The sequence below is a fragment of the Kryptolebias marmoratus genome, linkage group LG19 (assembly GCF_001649575.2).
Source record: "Kryptolebias marmoratus isolate JLee-2015 linkage group LG19, ASM164957v2, whole genome shotgun sequence".
Lineage (NCBI taxonomy): Eukaryota > Metazoa > Chordata > Actinopteri > Cyprinodontiformes > Rivulidae > Kryptolebias > Kryptolebias marmoratus.
Window position 1 is genome coordinate 12,869,526 of NC_051448.1, and position 27,612 is coordinate 12,897,137.

Here is a 27,612-nt window from a genome sequence, read left to right on the forward strand (position 1 = left end):
CACGAAGAAGAAATACGTTGCCGACGGGCGAAAAAATTGATATTTGTTTGTTTGTCTGTGTGTGGTTATATTGACATATTAAAATATAATATAGTACTTACATACAAATATGTGTTTTTTATTTTATTTTAGCAAAAATATTTTATGTATTTTTTTTATTTATAAAGTAGCTTTTAATGCGGAACTATTGTCTGCATTGACACTCCGTTAAAGAAGTTGCACCGCATTCTGAACGCGTCACATCCGGTTGGGTTGCACTCGTAGCAGCAAGAATGGCAGCGTTTTCTGGTAAGCAGTTTACAATAGATTTCGCTCATTTAAACATTAGATTCATTAATTATTTCAATAGCTAATGATTTAAGTGCTGTCTGGTAATACAAACTACGCACCCTGAAGCACTGAACGTGTTTTTAAATGAACAGAAATGGGAGTTATGCCTGAAATAGCGCAGGCTGTGGAGGAGATGGACTGGCTGTAAGTTACTAAAATCTGCAGAATCATACATGGTGGCATCGTACTGTTATTTGTTGTAAGTTTAACAGTAAATTAATTACTTATTTGTTTGATATTTTGACTTTAGGCTACCTACAGACATCCAGGCAGAGTCGATTCCCTTGATTCTTGGTGGAGGAGATGTACTGATGGTAAGCTTAGCTCCTTTCTTTACATCTTTTTATGTATATAACTGTACGCACCTGATTCGTTTTCTTTTTTTTTTTTTTTGCTATTTAAGGCTGCAGAAACTGGTAGTGGCAAAACAGGAGTAAGTAAAGCAATTCATGTTTGAAATATAGTAGTATATTTGCACTGTGAGGCAAACTGTGGACTTCAGAAGACGGCTCAAACTGTGTGCTTGAGCTTCACGTGTGATAGTTATTTACTGTTTTCTGTTTGCTTATCAGGCCTTCAGTATCCCAGTGATCCAGATTGTGTATGAGACCCTGAAGGATCAGCAGGAGGGCAAGAAGGGCAGAGCCTCAATCAAAACTGGAGGAACTGGTGAGATCGTCATTAATAACGAGGCATTTAGTGTCAAACTACACGACTGATCTTAAATTTGGTGTAAAAACACTGTACTTTTCTACACAAGCAAACATAAAGAAAAACATTCCATATGTGCATTGCAGATGTTTAACTTGCTCATATTATTTGTGTTGTCTCAGTTTTCAACACCTGGCAGATGAACCCGTATGATCGTAGCTCAGCCTTTGGTAAGACGAGCTTGAAACAAATCAGCAGTACTAGAATGTAGTCGGGCCTCTTATGATAGAATCGTTGTCATATTCCAGCTTTGTTTGCAACATGTGTTCAATGCCTCTTTTTGTGCATGTCTGCGTAGCTATCGGATCTGACGGACTGTGCTGCCAGAGCAGAGAGTTTAAGGAGTGGCACGGCTGCCGCTCCACTAAAGGTGTCACAAAAGGTGCGTTCAACAAACATACCTTTTTTAAAAAAATACTTTTTTCCAAACCATTTTGAATGAAGGAGTCCTCACTAGATTCGTTAATAGTACTGAAAGTATTGTTCTTGCTTTTGTTTTTGTTGTGTAGGAAAGTACTACTATGAGGTGACCTGCCATGACCAGGGTCTGTGCCGGATAGGCTGGTCCACCAGTCAAGCAGCTCTAGATTTAGGTATGCTCTACACTGTCTCCTTTCTGGCAGAACGCAAAGCAGCTAAAATATTTTGTCTCAATTTAACCTCAACTTGGTCACTACCTCCTTTTTTTTTTCAGGAACTGATAAGTATGGTTTTGGTTTTGGTGGGACTGGGAAGAAATCCAACAACAAGCAGTTTGATAGCTACGGAGAGGTGAGAATAAGTAACTGCATTGTAAGGATTCACAAATAGCATTTAATGGTTGTTTTCAGGAATTGCAACGGTTTCTCTTTGCAGGAGTTTACCATGCATGACACGATCGGATGCTATCTGGATCTAGACAAGAGCCAGATTTCCTTCTCAAAAAATGGTGCAGACCACATTGTTTAAAAAAAATTATGATTATGAATAGTAACTTGGATTTTAAAAAATCTAAATAAGTTACTCAGTATTCTGCGTGGATTTTTTCTCCTCCAGGGAACGAGTTGGGTACGGCTTTTGATATCCCTCAAAATCTGAAGAGCCAGGCTTTCTTTGCCTCCTGCGTTCTCAAGGTATCACCAGAGAACCCATTTCTACCATAGAATGGAAGAAAACAAACCTACTGGTACAATCTTAATATGACTTTTTACAAATTTGCTGTCTCGTCTGCCTGCTAGAATGCTGAGCTGAAGTTCAACTTTGGAGGAGAAGATTTCAAACACCCCCCTAAGGGTGGGTTTGTCGCCCTGGATCAGGCTCCAGATGGTCACACAGTCAAATCTTCTCAAACAGGTGTGTGTGTTCAACTTTAGCTCATTAGATAGAAAAGAGAACAAAGTCTATTGTTGAGATGGAGATTCTTTTTATTTTTTTTCATGAGAAATGTTTTTTTGTTGTTGTTGGTTAGAACAAAACTAGATGCAGTGGCTACATTTTTAGTCGTCGATGCATTTGTTTGTGATGCTTTGTTAAATGTTTTGTTTTTTTGTTTTCTCTCTGCTCTGGGAATGTGCAGGCAGTGCCAAAGTGACTCAAGTGAAAGCGTCATCAAACGCTCCCAAAGCCCTGATCATTGAGCCTTCGAAAGAACTGGCAGAACAAACCTTCAACAACGTCAAGCAATTTAAGAAATTTGTGGATAATCCTAAATTAAGGTGAGTCTCCCCAGAGGTGGCACTGACAGTTGGGCAGCACAGATGGTCTGAAACCACGGCTCGTACAGAAAATACATTTATTTTCACAAGCTGGATTTTGCTAAAATTAAACAACTGCATTTCTGTTTTTAATGGTAATTGATGCCAGCAGATGGAGCCAAGGGATTGATGTAAATATTTATGTCAGCATGTATAAAAATGTGTCCATCTGTCACTACAGAGAACTTCTGGTGATCGGTGGTGTGGCTGCCAAGGAGCAGCTAGCAGTTCTGGAACAAGGGGTACGTCTCTGAACAAACCTGTTCGGCTTGAACCATTAAGAAACACACAAATTAACTAATAGCCCTTTTTTTGCTTCATTGTCTTTCCTAAACCAGGTTGACATTGTGGTGGGAACACCAGGCAGGCTGGATGATCTCATATCCACTGGGAAACTCAGTCTCTCCCAAGTCCGTTTTCTGGTCCTGGATGAGTGTGTACGTGCAGCGCATCTGCAATATTTGAATACCTTTTTATTTTAAAAACTGTCTTGCCTGCACAGGACACAATATTTATAGTTCATAGCCATTTTTGAAGTCAGTAAATCATTTTTCTGTATTCTCTGCGTCTTTCAGGATGGCCTCTTATCAGCAGGCTACACAGATTTTATCAACAGGATCCATAAACAAATCCCTCAGGTCACATCCGATGGCAAGAGGCTCCAGGTAAGATCATTCAAACAAGTCCTCATTTTGAGAATTTTCCTAAACATAGCTTTAAAACAGACAAATCCCAGGTGTAAGTGTGCAGGGCGTTAACATTTCTACAACTGATTTCCAGCTGTTAGTAGTTAGTTCCTTCTTGTCCTTAGGTCATTGTTTGCTCGGCCACACTGCACTCGTTTGACGTGAAGAAGCTGTCTGAGCGCATCATGCACTTTCCCACGTGGGTGGACCTGAAAGGCGAGGACTCAGTTCCCGAGACCGTCCACCATGTGGTGGTGCCTGTGAATCCAAAGAGCGACCGCCTGTGGGAGCGCCTCGGCAAGAACCGCATCCGGGTGAGTCCGCCGTGCTAAGTTTAAAAGCTGAACTTATTCCTAAACTTTAAAGGTTGTTGTGCTTGTTTTTGTCAAGAATAATGTAGTGACAGCGCATTTAATCTTTGATTTGTCTCAGACTGATGAGGTTCATGCCAAAGACAACACCAGACCGGGAGCCAACTCTCCAGGTGCTGTTTGCTTTGATCTATTTATTTGAAGCAGGAAATATATTCTTCCTTTTTGATTCCCCCCAACTACTCCAATCACTATACATGTCACATAAACAACAACACAGATTTATTTAACCTTCTGGTTATACCCGTCTGTCGTAGAAATGTGGTCGGAAGCCATCAAGGTGCTGAAGGGCGAGTACGCAGTCCGAGCCATTAAAGAACACAAAATGGACCAGGCTATAATCTTCTGTCGCACCAAGATTGACTGCGACAACATGGAGCAGTATTTCATTCAGCAAGGAGGAGGTGAATGCTTGTTGTCATTATTTAGCTTTTGTTTTTAGCCACCTTAGAGCAGACATTTTTAAAATGAGCACAAACCTGCCTAAATCTTTTTTTATTTTTATTTTTTTTTCCCCATGACAAATTTTGAATAGTTTCATGATTTTTCCTCAGGTCCAGACAGTAAGGGTCACCAGTTTTCTTGCGTTTGTCTTCATGGAGATCGGAAGCCTAATGAGAGGAAAAACAACTTGGAGCGCTTCAAGGTGAAAATACCGAAAACAACTTTCTGATTTTTATTTAGTGTATTTCAACCAGTTGATAACCAATTAAAGATCATCATTCTGTTCTCAGAGGAAAGAAGTGAGGTTGCTGATCTGCACAGACGTAGCTGCCAGAGGAATCGACATCCACGGCGTTCCTTACGGTAAATTAAGCCAAGCTGTGTTTCGCGTGCGCATGTTGTACTTTCTTCCATCAGTTCTAACCACTTTCTGCAAATCCCAGTGATTAACGTCACCCTGCCGGACGAGAAGCAGAATTACGTCCATCGTATCGGCAGAGTTGGTCGAGCTGAAAGGTGAGCGTCGATGCGCCGCGAAAATATGTCAGACTGGGGAAAATCTGAAGGCACACGTTTAACATAAATAGAAATATATTTGCGTAACATAAACATAATTTATTTTTGTTGGTTTTCAACAGATCTAGTGAACTAATTTAAAATTCCTTATTTAATAAACTTTTTGTTCAGTTTAATAATCTGTCTCAGATTTGGTTTCCTTCAACAAACGTGACACAAATAACACAAAGGACTTGTTTATACAATGAGATTTATTTTAGTTGAATTGTTGTTTATTGTTTTTACTTCAGTAGCATAAACTCAAAATCATATAATTTATAGATTATATTTACTGAAACAAAGCATTAATTGAGGTAAAATTAGTTTAACCCACTGAAATTAAACAATGTCAGACGCTACAGGTAAAAATAATTGTTTAAAAATATTTTAAATTGTTGTAAAAGATTACATTGACTGATCCTAGATACCTTATTTCACAACCTTATAATTGCTTTATTTCAAAAGAAGAACATAAGATTGTGTGGCATGTCAAATTTTGACATAAAATAGCTGAACGATTATTTAAAAAAGGACTTTATGCTTCCAGTTTAAGTTAAAAAATTGATTTTATTCTTTTTAATTTACAGAATGGGACTTGCCATCTCCCTGGTTGCTATGGAAAAAGAGAAGGTAACACATGGGGACTCAGATTTAAAAAAATAAAAATGTATCTTGTATTTAGCATGTTTGTGAGTGTGTCCCTCCATGTGTTTAGGTGTGGTACCATGTATGCCCAAACCGAGGCAGAGGCTGCTACAACACCCGGCTGAAGGAGGACGGAGGCTGCACCATCTGGTACAACGAGAAAGAGGTGAACAAAGACGTTCACGAAGCTAGGCAACAACTCAAATGTGCATTTGGAAATGAAAGGCCATCTCTAATTTAGAGGAGAGCTTTTCAGGGTGTTTTTAAAAGGCAGCGGATGGATTTGTCATCTTGGCAGGAATGTCTCATTTGTTCTCTTTTTTTTTTGTCTCTTATCTCTCAGCTCCTGTCAGAAATAGAGGAGCATCTGAAATGCACCATCACTCAATGTGAGCCCGATATCAAAATCCCCTTGGATGAGTTTGATGGAAAGGTGACCTACGGACAACGCAGAGCTTTGGGAGGTATCTGGAACTGTTTGATTGGTTTTAAAAGATCCTTTTTCTTTTAATTCTTTGCGTTTATGTTGAGTTTTACCATCAAACCCGTTGTCCCTGTCCAGGTGGAAACTATAAGGGTCACGTGGACGTTCTAGCCCCGACTGTCCAGGAGTTGGCCATTCTGGAGCGGGAAGCTCAGACATCGTTCCTTCATCTGGGTTACATGCCGAACCAGCTATTCAGAGCCTTCTGAGCATAACACAGCTAACATGATAGCACTACAGGTTCCTGTCACAGCCTAAGAAGGTGCACGTAATTAAAACAACTATTTAAATCTAACATAAGCTGCTCACTGAAGTGATCTAAAATGGTGACGTTTCAGCAGGCGTACCAAACAGACTCTTGAGTTTTTGTAATTTATCTTAAGTTGGGTTAGAAATTAGCTTGTGATGCAAAAGAGTTCATTTCTTGGTTTAGGTTTACACTTGAAGTGAGAGTATCAGTTAAAATCTAATGAAAAGTGTAATGTTCACTATGATTTGTTAGAGTTTGGGCTTTTTTTCTGGCCAATATGGCTGAATTAAACATTAAAGTTGAGTAAAAACTCTGTGAATGACTTAATGTTGCTCTAAAATAAATTGTTCTCAACTTATTTTGGTGTCTTATTATATTCAGTCATTCTAAAGGAAACATTTGCGCTGGTTAGGATGCATTTTACTCAATTTCTTTTTTTTTTCTTTTAGTCTTACTTTGGTTATATAGTTCTAATAAGTAGCCAGGACATGTTCAGGGACACCTGTATTAAAAATAAATTCTTATAACATTTAAAGGATGTTAAAAAAATTGGGTCATTCTGTAGTTGTCTTTATGTAGGACAAAACTAAATTCAGTTTTTATTTTCCTCTCACTAAAATCAAATTGTGGGCAGGATTTTTTTTATTATTATTTGTATTTTTTATAGTAAGCTACTTTAAAGCTGTGAGATGCACTAATTGTATTTAATCCTTCTCAAATTGCTCTTTTATTTACGTCCATCTTACATTTTGTACAACGTTTTGAAAACATCTGCTCTCTTTTTGCACAAATTTAATCATCAGTGTTTTAAGTATTCAACACAAACTGCAGTTAGTCTAAAAGTCATGTCCTCCATCAGGTGAAGTAGGTCAGAGGTGAGAGCCAGCCTGTTGATGTAATACTGAAATTGAACTTTTGGTGGCGCTCCAAACCAAGAAACGTCTTGTTTTCTTCAGGAAGCCTTTCAATTTCCACTAAGCTTGTTATTGCTTTTTAAGGCACTTTTGAAAAACTGCAATTATTTTGACTTTGCTCAGCATCTACATTATAGTAGGGTTTAATTTGAAAATAATGTATTTAAGTAAAACTTAAATAATTCACTCTGTAAGTCGTGTAATTAAATCTATGCCTGATTTGGAAACTGAGAATTTGACCTTTATTATATGAACAAATGAGAGTAATATGATCAGAGTTTGCAAATCAAAGCTGCTGCAGGTGGACGTGTAATTTAAAGAGCTTTTCTCCAAACACGTTTTATCTAATTTACTACATGTAATAGTCTTTGAAATGACTCATCTTTCACCGTTTTGGTTTTAAGTTCAATAAAAGAAACATTTGCAAAGAAGTAGTTGTTGCTTAATGTTGTCAATATCAGTTTCATTGCAGCTTTAATGAAAACTGTTTAAAATTCAAACTTTTTTTGTTCACTTTCTGGTCATAATAATTTGACAATTAATAGGATTTATGCAGTCATAGCATATGCTCAAGTTATTTACTGAATATTTACCACAAAAATAAACTAATATGGTCTTCAATAAAAGATTATTTTAAGATTTAAGATTATTATTTTTTTGATAGAAAATAAATTAAGAAATAAAAAGTCTACACTATTAAAGAAGATTATGCTCTTTTAGATGTTTCTTCATATGTACAAATGTTAGGAAAATAGCTGCTTTATTTTCAGGTATCCAGTCTTACTTTAAGCGTTTCCGCTCAGTAGCTTTTATTTTGAAGGACACAGGAAGTGCTCTAACCGTCACTCCGCCTGCCTTGACAGTAGCGTAGCCGCTGACGGCCGCTTCTAGTCCGCACCCGCCCGGCTGCCGGAGCTGTTCCTCCCTCTTCTGGAGCCTGAATGTCAGCCTGGCTATCTTTCCTCGCCGCTAACCCCTCCGCAACAGGTAAAACGAACACATGACGACTGCGTTGCCTATTTGAAATGAAATGAGAATTGAGGAAAAACACCGCGAAATGTAGCAGAAGCTCGACACTGTCGGAAAAGGGGGATTTAGATTTTTTTTTTTTTTTTTTTTAGCAGCGCTTTCAAGGTAAGAGTGGGATGTCCCGCTTTATTAAATCAAACCTGCAGCCCAACACACGGTGCAGTGCTTTATTTACACTGAGCTTTGAATTTGCTGCAGTGGAGCTGCCATCCTGAAAATATGTCATTTTTTTTTCTTTTTTTTTTTTTCTTCTTTTTTGTTTTCTCTAGACCCTGACAGTTAGCCTTTTGTCTGCTTTTATATCAAAATATGGCTGAACAAATGGCTCTTCATATGAACATACTCCTTAAATGCCTTGTGCAGTTTCACTAACTTTCAAATTAGAAGTGAATTTATGTTTGTGTTATCAGAATAGAAGCTCCTGGCTGTATAATATATTTACAAGGAATGTTTAGGCTGAGCCACATAACCACACATTATTTCATCATGGTTTAAAGGGGGTAAAAAAGCATTTCAGAGGTTATTTATCCAGTTTTCTGAAGTTATTTTACTATTTAGAGTCCAGGTGTGTTCACTACAGCAGAGTTTACCTGTAATTCATTGATTTAGTGGAAATCACTAAAGAATTGTAATAAGTCTTGATCTGGAGCTATTTCTGTTTAGATCCACATTCATAAAACAGGGGAAATGTAAGACAAACGCAGCCTGTTATATAAAGCATAGCAGGTGTATCTGTTCCCTCACAGCACCTGCTATGAAAGCGTGTTATCAGGTCTTTGCGCAGTTCAGCACCGGCGCCTGTTCTTCGTTACTGAACGACTGGAACAGGCTGTTTTTTAATGCTCATTCGCCGCGGTGCAGACCAATTAGGGACTGCGCCGAGTGTATAAATGTGTGTGCCTCTGCTGTTCTGTTCTGCTTTTCTCAGTGAGAATTCAAAGAGGAGGCTCCCCCCTTGCTGAAGTGGCAAAGTCCGCCTTAAACTGCAGCTTCCATAGCGTCTCGTCCCATTCTAGTCGGGCCTGTATCGTATATCCACCTGCCAGGACAAAGCATTGCACAACCCGCACATGTGAATTCACGGCTGCGATGAAGATGGCAACGAACTTTGGACTTTCGGGTGTTTGTTTTCATGTGACAGATGCAGCAGTTTGAACCGACATGCACAAGAGTGGTTGATTTAGCATCATTCCTGAGTTTTGGTGTGAAAGGAGCATATGGGCAGCACTGCAGGGAGTGTGTTTTAAGTGTTAAATGGTTAAGCTGACCCACAAATGTATGAAAAACGATATGAATGAATCCTCCAGTCGGTGTCCTCAATTTTAACCTGGAGCCTAACAGAGGAAGGTGTGTATGTGTGTGTCTTTGTGTCCGTCTATTCCTTTGCTTTTGGGAATTGGCAAAACATCTGCACACACACACACAGGCGTCTTTCTTCGCTAGGTTCTGCAAAGCTTCCTGCACTGTGTCAACCAGAACAGGGCCCCCCTCTGTGTGAGGAGTGTGTGTGTGTCTTATTTTGACACGCTTGCACACACACAGGCCGATGCATTGATATGCCATATCCAACCCCGGTCCAGTGTGCTGCACACACAGGTGTCAATCAGCATGCTGGTGAGAGTCAAAGGGTCTTTGATTCATTTTCTGCTTCAGGGTAACGGGTCAGCAAAGCAAATCGCTGGTCCGTTTGTGACTTACGCTAACGCGCAAATCAGAAGCTTCCAAGTGCTGCACGCTGACACTATTTTTGTTATCAAAAATGCTGTCAAAAGTATGTCAGGATGAAGAAGTAAACTGTTAGCCTAATATTCTCAATTTGAGGACCATATCTTTATTTTTCTTCGTACATTGATATTTTTCCTTACAGAAAAATGTGTGTTTTAACTACGCAGGGCATCTGAGCGGTCTGTGTTGATAAAGAGGGTGTCATCTCTTCTTTTTTTGTTGATTCACTGTTGTTTCTATCAGGATATGTCCTGTTTGAACAGGGAAGGCTCTTTATTGCAGCCAGTTGGAGAGGCTGTGTTGTATTTAAGAAGCTCACACTCTTCATGGTATTCGAGTGTTTGTGTATGAGGGTGGATGTGTGTCTGCTAAATACCATCATGCAAGGTGTTTGCACAAGGTAGCTAAAGGCACATATAAACAGCATATGCATGTACTACTGTACACAGTAGCTCAGGGTGCTATTTAACTCCCTCATTTGTATATATATATATATATATATATATATATTAGGATGGAGAATGGACTCCAAAGTTACAGCACATTTCATTCCAGATTGTGGTAGGTATAATATATGGAATAATGAATGAAAAAAGAAAGAATTAACTACATTTTTGTGGCTGCATGTAGCCTTTTGGTAGTTACACTGTGATGCCATGTGACTTTGCCAAATCTAATATAGTTTGTAAAGTTTACTAAAAACAAAATGACAACATTATGTTGCATTCAAACTTGGCTTGACTTGTTTTAACGGTCCTAACTAATCAAAAACTACACTAAAAAGAACAAAAAAGCTAATCAAAAACACTGCTACTAAATGCCGTCGCTAATAACTGTCATTTAGCTGCTAACTAAACAAGCACTAGCATTATTAAAATGAGTCCAGTGCTGTTCAGAGTGCAACATAAAAGACTAAATGTTTGTGTAAGAAAAAGTACAGAAATATTATGCTAACCCATAACATTTTCTGCAGGAAAATAATTCATGTCTGGCTTTCTAAATGGAGAGTTTTGTATTAAAAACAAGTAAACAAAACGGCTAGTTTTAGCTGTTATGGCAAACTACAACCTAGTAGTCTAGCATGACTAATTAAGCTAGTTTAACATAGCAGCTAAACTGCTAGCTATGAACATGTGCTGTTGTGCAAGTGGATGTTCTGACTCATATTTTAAATTTCTGAACCATTGTTAGGATTAATGATTTCCTGGAGATGTAATGATACACAGGGCATCATTATACGAGTTGTTGCCCCATGCGCAAGCACCGGGGGTAAAACCTAGAAACTGGTTAACATGTTGATGATAAAAATTGGTTACTTGTGGGAGACTTTTATTCATCTCTAAGCTGAAACCCACAACGGAACTTAAAATGAAAATCAGAAAGTGAAATAAACAATCTTTATAACCTTGTTGACCTGTTTTTCCCAGCTTGCAGATGTAGGCTTCTTAAATCCATTGTCTGTACAAAAGTTTTATTAGTTAAAGGAAAATATCATCATATGCTTTTAAAGTAAATGGAGAGGGTTTTACACATTTTGAGGGAACTTTGGTGAAACTAAATACATGTTGCTTCAAGATTTTAACCCATACAAGACTGATTATTGGATAAATCCGCTCAGTAACAAAACCTATGTATATCCAATTTCTAACAGTTTTATAAAGCTTTTTCATATATCTGTGTAAGGTAACTTGGAGAAAAGGAAGAGTGCTTTGGACATGCACCTTACTCGGTTCACGCATCGCTACACATGACAAACAATTGATAAGACCGGTTTTTTGTTTTATTTTGGAGGAACTTGTTGCTAGCGGCCTGCTAAAAACACGTGCACACATGCACATTTTATTTCTACTATTGTATTTACAAAAACTGCCAAAGATAATTGGAGTTTGGCAGATATAAGATAGTATTTTTCGCACCAGCGAGATGATTCTTAAAAAGCTACAAGCCATGAGACGGCATGGTGCGCGGCTAGTGTTTAAAAACTGCAAAAACAGGATAGCTGGAAGATGAAAAGGAAAAGACGAGTATTTGAAAGACATGTCCTCGAAAATCGGAAAAATCCACTCATTTTATTTAAATTCATTTAATTCATTTTAAACCTTTTGTTGTCAATTTTTGTTTTCTAATTAGGTTGGCAGGAGAGCAGCAGTGCAGATATCAAGGGTGTGCAGAGGGATAGGCTGGACCCTGCGGTTCGTTGCTCTTAAGTAATTGGCAGCGCCGGCATGTGCAGGCAGTGATTTATATTACAACACACGTTAGAGGCGTCTCACCTCCAGGAACTCACACAAATGCAGGTAACCCAATTACGGAACGACAACAGCGTAATACAGTGAGAGCGGAGGGAGATGAGAATGCCTGCATGCTGGACGGAGGAAGGAATAAGAACTGGAGGACAGAGACAGAGGAGGGTGATGGGGGGGAAAGGCCGTGAAAGGAGGATTTTGTAAAAAACAGAGGACATTCAGAGCAATTCAAGATGGCTGCAACTCAATGTTACAGATATTGAGCTAAATCTTGGTGCGGTCCGAACTCAAACAGGTCGCACAAGATCTTTGTTTAAAACTTTGTGAAGCGGCAGGTGATTCGTATTCTTTCAAGGAATGCTGTTTCATTGATTGTTCTTGTTATTGTTTTAGTTGTTTAAAGTGATACGGGAGGTTATATTTAAAAAGTGGATGAAACCTGGGTAGAGGAGAGTCCAAATTTTAATCAGTACTGGATGAGTTTAGAGTGATGGAAAGAAACTACGTAAAGTGGCACAGTTACTGACCTGAAAACAGGAGTAAATTTGTTAAATTTCCAACAAATGGAAAAGCTAAAAAATGACTAACTAAAAATAGAATTATAGCTATAGGTCTCTCAACAGCTGGATATGCTTTGGTTGACACAATAAAATAAATAAACTCTGAACATATTGTCAAATTTTACAATTAATGGTTTTGACTTGCATATGGAGTCACATGTCCTGTCACCAAATGAGACTGAGCTCTCATCAGGTGGGTCACGGTACCTTCTGATGAAGACTGCATTCCATACAGCCATAAATCCATATTTATTTTTGCAATATTTCTGTCATGAAACGCATTTCCCTCCCCTGTAAGGATGCATATCGCCGTCATGAACGGAATACGATTTCTTTCCCAGTACGTCCCGAGCTAGATGGCCACGGTCACAAGGTTAAGGCATGTGATAGCGGCGGGAGACAGATGAGGAGCATCTGGCTGTCAGCCCCGAGGAGTAAACAGGTTTTCCTCGGCGCCTCGGGTCCAATCGTTCGTGACAGTAAATACGCACAGCATCCAGCAGCCCCTCCCCCGCTCCTATTCATATAAGCATCCCTCTCCGTTTTACGTCAAAGCGATGGCACTTTTATTTTAACGGGCTCTCGCTCTGCAACTGACCGGCCCACACCTTTTCTCTTTTCCTGACAGCCGATAACTGGAGAGGAGAGACTCCAGAGCATTTACACCCCTAATCAACAAATATACACCTCTGTGTCTAATAATAAAGGAAACCATATTGAGACGACGAATCCAATAAGACTGGTTGCAGCAAAGCAGAAAAAACTGTTTGTTGAACTAAGCTCCTGAAATTTGACTTATTGCCCGCCTCCGTAAAAGGGCGGGAGATCATGTAATCGCTTGGTTGTGCATGTGTGCGTTTGTATGCGTGTTCGCAAAGTATCTCATGAACCACTGGATGGATTTTAATAAAACTCTCAGAAAGTAATCGTTGGTTGTACATTTTCAACGCTAACAAATAATATCCTCCAGTTATCATTATGTTCTGACAGTTTCATTGAAACCCATCCAGTGGTTCTTTAGATATTTTGCTAACAGACAGACATAACTCCAAATAGTTAAGAAACCAAATTTGAATCTAAAATCGTGCACCATCTGTTGGAGTTCAGAATAGGTGTTGGGGATCTGTCGCAGCTGCTACCACGCCAATTTTTAGCTTGACATCTATAAAATCGACTAAGTTGGAGCCATATTTGCATCTTTAAGGGTCATCTGGCTGTGGCAGTCATCTTGAATTGTGACTCAGTGCAGTCGGGGATTACCACCTGCAAGGTTCACGATAATTTGTCCGGTGGTTCATGAGATATTTTACTAACAAACACACGAACACTTGCACACACGTGCATGGTCAAAAGCACGATGGTCTGCCTTTGCCTTTTTGGCTGCAGGGGACAAAACCAAATGTTTGTGTTCAAAGTCGTCGATTAATTCAAACTGAATGCTGCTCGGACAGAAAACCAAATGACAGAGACAGTGTGGAAATGTGGAAATACAGTCTGAGATGTGAGCTTAGGAGATCTGATTAAATATTGCCTTTGTTCCACACCACCATCTCTTCCCCCTGTGCTGTATCAGAAGGCTGTCTGTCCTCCTCATGCCTGCTCTGCTACGTTGGCATCGTCTGTTTCTGCCGTCTTACGTCCCCTCCCATCTGTCCCTCTGTCGTCCCTCACCATGTTCACCGTCCACTGTGCCTTCCCTCCAATAACAAAGAGATTATATTATTTTTAGCTTTGTTTCCCCTCTCTTATATCCTTTGTAATCTTCCTCATTCACACACTTTTATCCCATGGTTTTTGCCACACACACACTCTCTCTCTCTCACACTCGGGTCTCTCTGATTTCTCTGCAGATGTCTGAGAGCAAGCCAGCTGAGTAGAGGACTTTCCTCTCCGCCCCAGCGTTCCACCTGCAGCCATGAATGGTAAGAACGCACTTTTCTGTCCTCGCCGTGCAGGAAAGTTTGTGCCCGCAATGCGCTTGTCTTCCGGAAGCCGATTCTTGTATTTGATTGGCTTAAATTCAGCTTTAATAGATATAAATAAATGAGCATAAAAGGGAGAAGAAGACAAAAATCCTACTAAACAGCCCTCTGTTTTTAAATTAAATTTTTTCCCCGACTGAATTGGTTTCTCGTCAGATTGAACTGCGCTTTTTGTTGTGCTGGTCCCAAATACGCCGTGTGAGGTGTGAGATCATGGTAATGGAGTATTGATTTGCCATCAGAGTAGGAGGATAAGGCTTTAAGTAAATCCATTTTTAATCCATGTTTTGTTCGGGAAATTAGTTAGCTGAACATCATTTTAATACCTTCAGGCCCCGAGAGAATATGCAAAAATATTAGCTGGTAAATATTAGTAGGTATTTGTTTTCTTTAGCCCTTTACCGTGAAAAGCAGGTGATTATATAATTGCGTGTGTCGGTGTTTGTTTGACTGTCTGTTAGAGAAAGGGCTCAATAACCTCTGGATGGATTTTCATGAAACTCTCAAAGTCATAACTGGATTTACATCAACAACTGATTACCTGTTAAAGTCAACTTAATAAAGACAGCCACCGCAGCTAATCAAACGTAGCAAACACAAAAATGGCTACAACTCAGTCAGTGTTGCAGATATTGAGCTACAATTTGGTGTGGTGGTAGCTGAGAGTCATCCCCATCACATGCTTTGAGCACTTACAGGTCGCACAATATTTGCATTCCATACAGTGGGTATCACGCGTTTCCTTCGAGGAGGGCGGATTTTTAATTTTGTTTTGTTTCGTGGATTTTTATCTGCGGGGCTCAGATTCTCAGGTGATTCTGTTTTGCCTCACTGTGTGTGGCTGCGTGCGTCAGTCTATTTGTTTCCATCCTGTAGCTGTCATACGTAAAGCTTCAGCTCCACAAAGTCCTCCTCGGAGAAAAGGCTCGATCAGATGACAAATGTTGGAGTCTACCAAAGTCCCGCACCGCAGACTCACTCAGTTAGATAATATTCGCTAAAATAACAAAGGAGGCAAAAAAATAAAAGTTTTTTTGTAAAATAAGAGGCAGAGCTATTTGTATTCCTGCGCTCCCGTTGAGGAATCTGCGTGTGAATTCATCAACCAGAGGGACAGTGTGCAACAGAGACGGGGGGGGGGGACTGAAACGCTGCAGTGTGCAGAGGCTATCGATCCACCGCCGAAACATCAGCCTGGCCTCCTGAGGTGAGGTGATTGATGTGTAAATACTGAAGAAGGCTGCAACGAGGGCTACCCCCTGCAGACTGGAGCGAGGCGCCCGGGGGGACTGACTCGAGCATCTCCTAACTGAGGACTTTGCAGTGCCTAGACAACAGCACACACAGGCTGACAAAGATGAAGGAAAAAACACACGAGGCAGAGGCTGTTTGTGCAGCCGCTGCAGAGAAGAAGAGACGTGGTACAGTTGGTTTAAATCCTGCACAGGTGACGTTGCTATAGAAGCAAATCCGTGTGTCTGTGTGTGTTTACAGTGATGTTTTCTTTTTTTTTGTTCTGCTTGGACTCCATGTTATGTCAGTGTTGGCTGAAAGACTCTTGTGTATTCTCTGAGAATCTGTGTTCTAGGCTGATTCGCAGAGTTGTTTTTATCCTCTCGGTGACAACTTTTCCATGGTGGCCTGGAAGAGTTTTAAACCCCCTGAATGTTTGAGAAGAATAAATGAATTAGAAATTAAAGACTTAGCATTTCTTGAAACCATATTACCTGCTGCCTTTCATGCTAGAGTTTCAAACTAAGGTCATTTTATGATAAGAGAGGACGGACTTTTGGTCAAACCTTGTAAACGACGTCATGCGTAACCTCATGCAATATTTCGAGATGTGTGAGGATGACTGTCAGCTACTACCACACCTAGCTTCAGCTCAATATGTCTAAAATAAATAGAAATGTATGTGTGTGGCTGTGGTGGCCATGTTGATTTCCTTTTGGGTTGACTCCAAAAGTTAACGAATTGTAGCTGTACATCCAATGATAACATTCTAAGAGTTTCACTGAAAGCTGTCCTGTGGGACATGAGATATTTTGCTAACACACAGCTGTGGCCATTTAGGATAATGGGGATCCATCTGATTACCAAAATATATTACTGGCATCCAGTTCGGGTTTGCAATACTTTGCAATATTGATATTTGCCACTTTGAAATTGCTATGATGATAAATATTTCATGTGAATATCTTTTCTACAGAACCCTGATTCAAATGATCTGAATTATACTTAATTGAATTCAGAAGCAGTCAGGATACGTCCTATCACAATAAATTGTTTTTAACCTTACTTTGTGATTGAGGTTTTAATTTGAGGAAAAGATTTGCTTAATTCCCTTCAACTCAGTAACTGACTACTAGCGCTATGAGTCCAGGTTTTGCACAAAAACTTGTGTCAGTACAGCTCTAAATCCAATCTAACATCCACAAAGTCTCCTCAGTGCCGGGTTTTATATTGTCCTAATGCAGAAATGTGGCACTTTTTTATCTGCTCTCACACCGGGTGGCCGTATGTCTCCACCAGGACAAATGTCAAGCCTATAAATTCTGCCATTTCTGTGTAAGAAGCTTTGCAGTGCCCCACTTATTCGCAGAGCAGCGGCCCTTACCGATACGTTCCCTGCCTTGACTGACAGGTGGTCCTGTGGCCACGCTGGCTCCGTGTCCCAGCTGCACTGTGCTGAATCTCACTGCCTCTCTCGCTGACAATAGCTGTAAATGAGGGGAGCCTGTCAGAACCATTGAGACAATACGAAGAATACTTACATGTCCTTGTGAGATTAATTACTTTCTCGTTTTTACAGTAGCTGTTTGCTGACAGCGCCGTTATTAGGCCGGGCACTGTGAGCTGCTAACATCGGGTTTGTCGGAGGCGGGGGGGTGGGGGGAGTACCCACCTGGACAGGTGTTGCTGTGGTGGTTTGGGTGGTAAAAACCAGCTCAAGGCCAGGATCCGCAGCCAGTTTGCTACAAAACCAGCTGGTCGTTTCAAAACCGTCTTCTTTCACATATAATTGCAACCTAGTTCCACCGTTGCCCAACTATGCTTTTGCAACTCAGAAGGGTTTTTTAGTTAAGCTCAGTAGTAGTCACTGCATTCCTCTGCGGAAGATGTGAAGTAAGTCTGTGTGCGGTCGATAAGACTCAGCGGATTGTTTGGGTTAGAGCTGGGGTGGAAGTTCTGCCATGGGCCGGGTGGTATTTCCTGCTGAATAAATCACAGCCGGCTGAAAAGAATATCTAAATTTACCCCTTCTGACTTCTGAAGTTTTTCTTCATCTTTTTCTTTTGGCTGCTCCCTTTTTCAGGGGTCGTCACAGCGAGTCGTCCTCCTCCATCTAACTCTGTCTTCTGTGTCCTCTGTCCTCACTCCAGCTACCTCCCTGTCCTCTCTAACTGCGTCCATATATCTCCTCTTTGTCTTTTTCCTGGCATCTCTAACATCCTTCTACCAATATACCCACTGTCCCTCCACTGCACGTCCAAACCTTATACAGCCTCACAGCCCGCAGTTTCCGTCAGGTTACACAGAAAGCTCATGCATGCATGCAGAGAACATGCAAACTGGTTCCTAAAGACATCTGAACCTTGCATTCATTTACGTCGCTCAGAGCATTGGAAGAAATCTGTTTACCCATTTTGTCTGCTCTCTGTGGGTCACCATGGCAACAGATTTTTGACATCAGAGAAGCTCGTCTGTCAGGCGGTGCAGGATGAACTGAGCTTGAAATGAGCTAAATGAGTTTTTAGCTTTTAGCTGCACACCTAGCAAAAAGGAAAGAGTTCAGAAAAGGACTTTGAGGCTCCCATAAATTGTGCTATATTTAACTAATTCAAAGTATCTCTGATGATTATTTGCTTATGTTTACATCTTTTCTATTTAGGCTGTTCTGTAACACTGACTGAGAACTCAGTTTTATTCTTTCCACACACTATGGCTTCATATTTTATTCAAACTTATCTTGAGATACCGTGTGAGCAGAGCGAGCAGGGTGAGAAGCAGCTGAGTGGACAGTTTCCTAAATTAATCATATTCAGGTTCAGCTTTACCGATCTGAGAGGAAGATCTCATTTTTGGGATGGAAATTATGTTCGCTCTTCGAACGCTGAGCTCCAACATACCCTGATGAATTGAGTTTTGTCGTTTCTGTTTTAAAGGTGTTTCTGCTGACTGCAGGAGGTTTGGATTTGTGTTGATCGATGGAACAGAATTTACTCAGAATGGCTCAAATTTGTAAATCCTTTTTCCTCTTTTCGTAACGTTTTTTTTATCCTACATGGCAGTTGTTTTGTTTAATTAATAAAAGGGGATCTATTACCCCTTCTAAGAACTGTAAATGACAGCTAATTTAATATATTTAGCTGAATTTGAGCTGTCAGCAGGACAGCTAAAATCAATAAATATGGAAATTAGCTAAGCTATTGGCATATCCTTGATTTTAATAAAAATATTTTACTAAAAAGTACGTTTTTAAAGCCTATCCAGGCGTACCTTATGCAGCCTGAGATGTGCATGTGTGATCTTCCTTACCAATCTGTTAGATGTTATGTTTTAAGGTAATCTTTTGTTTTAGTTGTGAGATGTATTTTGGTCTCATTTTTTCAAATATTTGTCCATACATTTATCATTTTAAGCCGTTCTTTATTACAAGATATAAATGAGGGATGAAGTCATTTTTCTTCTCCTGAATAGTTTCTGTTTTTCCAGAACCAAACACATCAGTCAGCAGCAGAACTCATTTTGGTACAGTTTACTGGAAAAACTTGCATCATTGGTATTTACAGGTAGTGTTTAATGGCATTTAACAATAAAAAAAATTGCTGACATTTTTAGCAGCCATAAAACTGTTTCACGTGTCATCAGCCTTAGTCCTATGACCTCCAGTTATTTGGACATGGGCTCATTTTTTTCTTCTGACTAAAATGTAAATATGAATAGATGGCCACCTTCCAAGTTTTATTCAGGATAAGGAAACACATCACTGGAGGTGGCATCTCTTTTACATTCACACGGCCCATATTGCATTCAGCTCTCAACAGGCACTAATTCTGGATCTCATTTTGGATTATTTCTTGGTTTGTTTTCCAGGTGGTGCCAGTGTTTGGGCCATTACGCCAGAGGAGAGAGGGAAACATGACAAACAGTTTGAAAACCTCGCCCCGGTCCTCGGCTACGTCTCAGGTAGGCTGTTGTCACAACAAACTAAATATCCCAATAAGTCTTTGACACTTTACACCCTCAGATGTTCTTTGTTCCTTCCCATCAATATTAGGTGGTCGGTCGTAATCTTATGGCTAATTGGTGTACCATCAAATTCCCATCTGTCTGAACCTCTGACTGTTGTTTGTCCTCAGGAGAACAAGCAAGGAAATTCTTCCTCCAGTCTGGCTTGCCGCCTTCGGTCTTGGCTGAGATTTGGTAACTTAAAACATAGAACAATCTCTTCATCTCCAAAATGTATTGTGAAGCTGAAGCATGTAGGTCAGTAGGTCCACAGCTTTGTGTTTGGTCAATCAGTTCAGTACATCAGCCTGTTTTCAGCTTCCTGTGGAGCGCTCATTTCCTTCACAGCCTGCCACACCTAATAAACTGTGTGTGCAAGAGGGGGCAGAAAGTGTGTGTATACTGTAATTAGAGCAGTGTGTGTGTGTGGGTGTGTGTGTGCGTGTGTGTTGTTTTTGTGTGGAACAAAAATGTCTCTGGAATTCAATCCCACCAGAGCTTTGTCCCTTGTGTATCTTGCACTTTCTATTGTCTCAGTACAGAGAAAAAAAAATACCAGGAATGTACGTTCTGCTGCCCATACATCAGTGTGTGTGAACCAGTTTTCTGCTTTTCTCTCCTGCAGGAACTTAGCAGACATAGACTATGATGGGAAGATGGATAGATTGGAGTTTTCAATCGCTATGAAGCTGATCAAACTTAAGCTTCAGGGGCAAAACCTGCCCTCTGCCTTGCCAGTCATCATGAAGCAAACTCCTACTTCAAATAATAATAATGCGAACATCCCTTTGTCAGCACGATTCGGTAAAATAATTATTCTCCTGTCTAAAATATATTGTCAGTTTATAATAATGTACTTCAAAAACCATTTTTTTTAACTCAAATGAATATGTATAATCTATTTGAGAGTATATATTTTTTTGATTGCTTTTACAAAATGGTATACACTAGAATTGTGAAATGAACAGTCTTTTACAGATTTATGAACACACGTGCACAGTACGACTACATTGATAGACCAGCCGTGTATCTATGCAGCTTTGGAAATAAATCTAGATACGGTGCTGAAAGCCCCGCCCACTCCATCATACATAGTCACAGTGTTCACTCAGTCTCGACACCTATTGTTCAGGAGAAGAACTGCAGCAGCACCGGTGTAAACAGCAACAAACACTCTGAAAGTGTGCTTCACCCTGATCATGTGAAACTAATATTCCAGGAAAAAAAAAAAAAGTTAACTCATAATATTGATTTATTATAATATAGAAAATCCTTTTTGCTGCCCACTGCTGAGTTTAAACACATCTGCTGCTGGTAATTTTTAATTTTGCACAAAGTCTCGTTTATATGTATTGTTTAATTATGAATCAGGTTTATTGAAGTTTAATTGTATTTTTAAAACAAGAGCTGTTTGTGAGTGACAAACAATTAGTCTCAATAGCTGAAAAAAACATTCCTTTGTTCTGTTGTATTGTAAAACATTGAATCTTAGTGTTAAATCAAAACTCATTTTGACTTACATTATATCGTAATTAAAGGCATAATCATATTGTGATTAAAGGCTAAATTGTTTCACTGTTTATGTATCCTTAATACATCAAGATACATATTATATTGGCCACAGTGTGGGGTGGCACATCCCCAGTATAAACTGTACCTGTTCATGTAAGCTAACAAAACTAAATTAATCCATTTTTAGACATAACCTCTCATATTGTCTGCCTTCTAAATGGATTCACCATCCCCTCATGTTTACCTGTGTGTTTCCTTTGTGTAGGGATGGGATCTATGCCAAACCTATCAATTGGTCTGTCATCCATGTCAACTATGTCCACCTTGCCCATTCTAACACCCATCCCAGCTAACCCCCCTCTACCCTCTGTGCAACCCCTGGTGCCAATGCCAATGACCCTGCCTCTGATTACCTCACTGGGAAACTCTGGGCTCCCCAACGGCACCATCAACCTCCTCACCCCGACACTTGTTCCCAACAACGCAGGTTGGTTCTGCAGTGGAACCGTTCTGGTCTTGTTCTTGGATGGAATGAGACAAACACTGAAAAATAAATGAGCAAAAACGTATTTAAGCTTGATGACATGGAAGTTGTTGGGTTTATATTGGTTCCGGCTGTCCTTCTGTTAAACTTATTTTACTTAGGATATTTGGGAAGGAAGGCACCATGTAAAAGGACAGGCAGTTCTGGGTAGTCAGTAATTACTCTGTAGGGATCTACCCCCAACAACTACACAAAATCAAGGTATAATAGTCTGTGTGCATGCAGACCATCACCTAGAACAGACACAAACATTTCAGTGTCAGACCCTCAAAACAAAAGGCACAGAGGTTCGTGATCCTGATTATTGCTGTTTAAAATGTACAAACATTGCTAATAAGCCATTTAACTAAGAGCCTCATCAACCATTAAATACTTTTTTATCCATTTATGACCACTGTTTTCATCTTTTTCTAACATTTAAGGTTACGTCTGTTATTGGCAGTCCTTTTCAAAGTTCATTTAATTTCTGTAGTTCCTTTGAAGACCCTCAGTTAGTCCTTCCATGACCCACAGTGGGGCTCCTAACCCAACTTTGGGAACCACTGACTTAAAACATTTAAGGCATTAGTCTGGTTCTTTTGCAGTGGGGCTCTGTGAAAAAGTCATGTTGTGAATAGCTCTTTGAATAGCCTAAATTTGAAGAAAATAAATGTAATCCTGACTATATTGACAAGCTAACAGCTACTCTAAGCAGGACCACGATCAAAGTGGATTGCTGTATAGTAGTTCATGCAAACTCTATTAGATAAACTTTTTGATCACAGTGAATTTTGCATTATGCAATTTATCAGACCAAATAAGATATATTGTTTATAACCTATTTACAGATGTTTGAGTAGCCCTCTAAGTAATACAAGAAGTGTAGGAGACAAAATTGCAATAATTAACAATATGTTTAAAGTACTTTGTGTAAAACCTCAGCTTTACAATGGAGCCAGCATTTATTTGTTCGCCAACATTTACACTTTTTAATTGCAATCACCACTGCTAATTTTGAGTGTTCAGATAATTAGCACGTACCTAGATTGCTTGGATCAGTAATGTAGACATTTTATATTTACTTCACCTCTGTTTCCTCTTGTTCTAGGAATGTGCCTGCCCCGAGTACACTAAAGACCCTAAAAATAGAATTCCAAGAACTTCCATTGTCCTTAGTCTTCTTCCTCCTCCTCCACCTGTCCTTTGGTTGCTCTCCTAAATGTCAATGTATTCAACTACTTTTTTTTTTCAGATGTGTTCATTTTTCTGATGTTTGGTGTGCTCTTATTCTTCATGTCTGTCTTTAATGTACATAGTCTTGGAGGAAACCAAAACGTATATTCTAGTCACTTTGGTGCAGGGGCTCAGTGGGCTGCGACTGTAAAATATGACAAGATAAGATTAATTGTGCATACAGTACATTCAAGGGCAACTCCGTTCATGAAGTGTCTACAGTGTGTCACTTCGTCCTTAGTAAATGGCATGAACTCTTTTACATGTGGCCACTAAAGCACCATTTTGAACTTTCTAAATTAGTTTGAATCACTAAAAGGCTTTCTCTGATTCACAGGCCCTCCTGTCTCCGGCTTTTCCTCTCCTATGGCTTTCTCTCCGACCACAGGCATGTCAAAGGCCAACTCTCTTCTGGACCTGGGATCAAGCAGGTAAAGTTTTGCACAAATTCTCATGTTCCTCAAAGACAGAACTGCTCTGCATGTTGTCACCCCATCATAAGAATCACTAGGATGCTAAAATATTATACTTTTTATACCCGATGGTTATTTTTTTAACAGTTTTATTTACTCGTAAACTTTAATAATTAATAAATACATTGTTACTTATTGATCAGGAAGTACATTAAAAAGACTAAACTAAGAGTCATTACTATTTATTATTCAAAGGAACGTGTTTTTGTAGAAATCCAGCATGAAGCACTGATTTGACAAATTTATAAAGTAATCAGTGGGTTAGAGAAGATCGACTGTGTAAAATATGTGATGAAACCACTTAAACATTGCACAAAATATTTATTTTGTGCTTTTTAATGAGTCATTTTTTTATGTTGATGAACTTGAACACCAATACAATTAAGTCAACCAATATAATATACAGGTCCTTGTTTTTAAATATGACTTTGCGACCGAAATAATTCCTGTTTTTCCATACAAGTCAAATGTCAACTCGCGCTCGTATGTCGAACGTTTCATTTCATTAGTGAGACGCAACGAGGAGAAAAGAGGGAAGAAACCAGAAGGAACTTGAAGGTTTTCGTGCTGTTTCAGTAAGAGCCAGATTCTCTGGGGTATTCAATAACTTTGATACTCCTTGTGGCCTTTTGTTCAGTTTTAGAAAAGTGTAGAACAGAGATCTGATTCCAGTGTTCAGACTAACATGATGCCTGAATAACCTCAGGTGTAGGTGGCAGGCGTCAGTGAGGATATGAGCGCTGGGCGAAAAATACAGGCTGATCCACCTCTACGGTGCAGTTAGTAACTATTACCATTTCTGCTATGACATCGTACGTGTGATATTACTTTTTGAAGGTTGCTGGGATATTTCAACACCGAAACAAGTGCTGTTTTATAAACCTACAGCTAGCTTTAGCTCAAGCTGTTTAATTAGTAAGTGTTTTGGTAAGTTCTATAGGAAATGGAAAACTGATGGTGTAAAAGTTTTTCAAGGTCTTCCTATAACCCACTGTGAAATTATTGAGACTGGAGTTCTTGATAAAAGAAGATTGCAACCCATTTTGGTCTTGGCCCTGCTCAGACAAGCTGTTAGCTCATTGTCCTGGTCAGAATAAAATTCTCTTTGTCCAAAAGAGCCATCTGCGGCAGTTAAGATATTAGTTGTTTTTAACCTTTCCACAAAACCCCACTTCGAAAATCATTTTTGGGTCAGCTTGAATAAGGAAGAGCAAATGCTATTGTGTCATTTCCTTTTAGGTTACAAATTAACATCTCTCCGTTTTCTCTTTTTTTTTTCCGCAGTTCTAATTCTTCCTCCACAACGTCATTGGCCAGCAACTCTCCAATGATGGGAGCGGGTGACTGGGCCGTTCCACAGGCCTCCAGACTAAAGTACCGTCAGCAGTTTAACACACTCGACAAACTCATGACTGGCTACTTGTCAGGTGGGTCCAATTCACACACCCACACACCCACACAAACCTAAATAAACACAAATCCCCCCACCACCACCACCACCACCACCTGGCTGCTCATGAGTGTTCTGTCAAAGTGTGACCGAGCAGAATCTGGGTCAGTTTCACTTTGCACACATGCTCTTATGCGCTCGTGATTGCTCTTAAGTCCACTTGACATAAATCTGCAAACACACACACACACAACCACTCTGGTCCATCTCAAATGCTGAGTGAATTGACCCTGCTGTTATTTCTGAGGCTGTGACCTTTACTTTGCAGGACCCCAGGTCAGAAATGCACTCATGGCATCCAACTTGACCCAGACTCAACTTGCTACCATCTGGTAAGTATGCCGTGACAAAATGATGATCTCTCTGCTCATCACTCCTCGGGCTCTTTCAAGTCTTCCTCACGTTTGTTAGTTTTTTTTGAAAATGAAAATAAAAATTTAAGAAACCGTCCAAGACCTGCAGCTATTGAAGCCTTAACTCGAACATGATGCTGGATTGTGCAGGGGATTAATTTACCTTATCATAAAGACTGGAAAGCTGGAATTACAACAGCTCAGTCCTCAATGAAAAGCTCCCGTTAGCAAAACCTGTTTGGCACAACAACAAAGAAATTGCTTGCGTGACCTATTATTTCACTTCTAATAAAGCTGAGATATCTAACCTCTTTCATTGTACTTGTTGGCTTTTATGAATAAAACATTAATATTATTGAAACCACGATGTATAGGAGCCAACAAGCTGAACTGTCATAGAGTAGTTTCCCTGGGAACATTAAATTATTTCTGTGGTAATTGACCATTTTCTAGTAAATAAAAATATTCAATACAGGCAAATTGCCATGGTGGTTTAAGCTGATTAAACTATACGGTGGCTTTGGTTTTAAAATATCTTGTTAAACCATTCATCTTACTTCATACTGCTGGAATAACTTCAGTTTCAAAAGTTATGGCCTGTTTTACTTCCTGTTTGTTAGGTTTTTTTTTTTGCATGTACAGTTTATAAATACTGTACTCTGTAGGCCCTTTCACTATATGATTCTGGTTGCAAAGACGAGCCCCTCTTTAAGCCACCAATTGACCTAAACACTTCACACATACTCACCAGCTCAGATCTGTGACTACCTCCCCTGCCAGCTCAAAAGCCTAAAACCTGCAGGTCAATTTCAGCCCCTCAACTTAATAAAAGGTATCCCTGGCCCATCTTAAAAGTGTTTAGTGTCACATTTATAGGGATTGCTTTTTGTTTTTAACCTTAACTTCGGTGTCCTCAAAAGGCCAAGCAGAGAAAAGGATGCTCTAAAATTCTGCTCTTGTCACCTTAATGTTCATATTATTGTGTAATTTGCAAACAGGAGCCTGGCAGACGTTGATAAGGACGGCCAGCTTCGGGCGGATGAGTTCATTCTGGCCATGCACCTGGTGGACATGGCTAAGACGGGTCGTCCTCTACCTCTCACCCTGCCTCAGGACCTGGTACCGCCCTCACTCAGGTAGCACACAGAGCTGGGTCCATATTTGAAACAAATAAATAAAATGTTGACGAACATCCCTAAACAGTCTGTCTCTTTCATTCCAGAGGAGGAATAAAGTCCGGCGAGCTCGTTAATGGAACAGGACCCTACATGACTCCCAGTTTAATAGACTCAACAGAGGTAGAACCTGCACAGAAGAACAAGAGCAGCGGTACGGCTGGATCCACTCCCCAAGGTTTGTTATGTTTTAGGACATTGTCTTTGATCTCAGTCCTCTCTTTTCCTTTTCCTCTCAGTGTCCTATGAGGACAAGCTGAAGGAAAACTTTGCGCGAGGCAGCGCTGAGCTGGAGAAAAGACGGCTGGCTCTGGCCGAGGAGCAGAGGAAGGAGCGGGAGAGGAGAGAGCGGGAGGAGCGGGAGGCTTACGAGCGGAGGGAGAGGGAGGCCAGGGAGCTGGAGAACCGGAGGAGGCTGGAGGAGGAGAGGCGGCTGGAGAGGCAGAGGGAGATGGAGAGACAAAGGGAGGAGGAGAGGCTGAGGGAGCTGGAGAGGAAGGAGGTGAGTGGGAGAAGTTATGAGCCGAAAAGTGATAACGCTCTTCACCTCTGGTAACCCGTCTGCCTTCGTACGTTCAGGCGGCAAAGCAGGAGATGGAGCGTCAGAGGAGGGAAGAGTGGGAGCGAAGGAGGAGAGAGGAGCTGGGAAGGAGAAAAGAGGAGGAGCAGGAGGAGATTTCCCGACTTCGGGAGAAAAAGAAGAGTCTCGAGTTGGAGCTGGAGGCAGTGGTGAGTCTGCGCTAGCATTGACAAATGTATATTCTAACAGGTTTGAAAATGCTCATTTCAGTTTTTCTGTCTCTCAGGGAAACAAGCACAAGCAGATCTCCGACCGCCTCCGTGACGCTCAGAGCAAGAGGCGGATTCAGAAGGCGGAGGTCGACCTCATCAATCAGAAGAGAGATGCACGCATCACTGAGATCAACACACTTCAGCTTGAATTTGAGGTTAAACCTTTTGTTTTGCCTTTATCATAGTTGTACATTTGAATTATAC

The 27,612-nt window shown here is 40.2% G+C and overlaps 2 protein-coding genes across 4 annotated transcripts in view; both read left to right on the forward strand.

Moving 5' to 3' along the window:
- The first annotated feature begins 206 nt into the window (after window positions 1-206).
- Window positions 207-6,567, forward strand: ddx1 (DEAD (Asp-Glu-Ala-Asp) box helicase 1). The gene is made up of 26 exons (XM_017427245.2): window positions 207-288; window positions 423-474; window positions 581-644; window positions 734-763; window positions 903-999; window positions 1,164-1,211; window positions 1,340-1,423; window positions 1,551-1,634; window positions 1,736-1,812; window positions 1,897-1,969; window positions 2,077-2,153; window positions 2,259-2,373; window positions 2,597-2,735; window positions 2,956-3,016; window positions 3,113-3,211; window positions 3,350-3,439; window positions 3,586-3,774; window positions 3,893-3,944; window positions 4,089-4,235; window positions 4,386-4,477; window positions 4,566-4,638; window positions 4,719-4,791; window positions 5,418-5,460; window positions 5,546-5,641; window positions 5,819-5,939; window positions 6,038-6,567. Exons 1-26 carry the CDS (start codon window positions 273-275, stop codon window positions 6,166-6,168), a joined length of 2,223 nt encoding a protein of 740 aa, XP_017282734.1. The 5' UTR covers window positions 207-272; the 3' UTR covers window positions 6,169-6,567.
- A 1,394-nt stretch (window positions 6,568-7,961) lies between these two features.
- Window positions 7,962-27,612, forward strand: part of itsn2a (intersectin 2a) — a 35,639-nt gene continuing 15,988 nt past the window's right edge. For 2 of the 3 annotated variants that reach the window (XM_017427308.3, XM_017427312.3), the window contains exons 1-14: window positions 7,962-8,110; window positions 14,534-14,605; window positions 19,763-19,855; window positions 20,029-20,092; window positions 20,523-20,701; window positions 21,675-21,896; window positions 23,503-23,596; window positions 24,923-25,065; window positions 25,357-25,420; window positions 26,440-26,577; window positions 26,664-26,770; window positions 26,856-27,118; window positions 27,196-27,345; window positions 27,423-27,563. In XM_017427308.3, the coding sequence (XP_017282797.1) occupies window positions 14,599-14,605; window positions 19,763-19,855; window positions 20,029-20,092; window positions 20,523-20,701; window positions 21,675-21,896; window positions 23,503-23,596; window positions 24,923-25,065; window positions 25,357-25,420; window positions 26,440-26,577; window positions 26,664-26,770; window positions 26,856-27,118; window positions 27,196-27,345; window positions 27,423-27,563 (1,665 nt within the window). In that variant the 5' untranslated portion in view covers window positions 7,962-8,110; window positions 14,534-14,598. The remainder of the gene's footprint in view (window positions 8,111-14,533; window positions 14,606-19,762; window positions 19,856-20,028; window positions 20,093-20,522; window positions 20,702-21,674; window positions 21,897-23,502; window positions 23,597-24,922; window positions 25,066-25,356; window positions 25,421-26,439; window positions 26,578-26,663; window positions 26,771-26,855; window positions 27,119-27,195; window positions 27,346-27,422; window positions 27,564-27,612) is intronic. The other variant, XM_037981585.1, reaches the window with a different exon arrangement.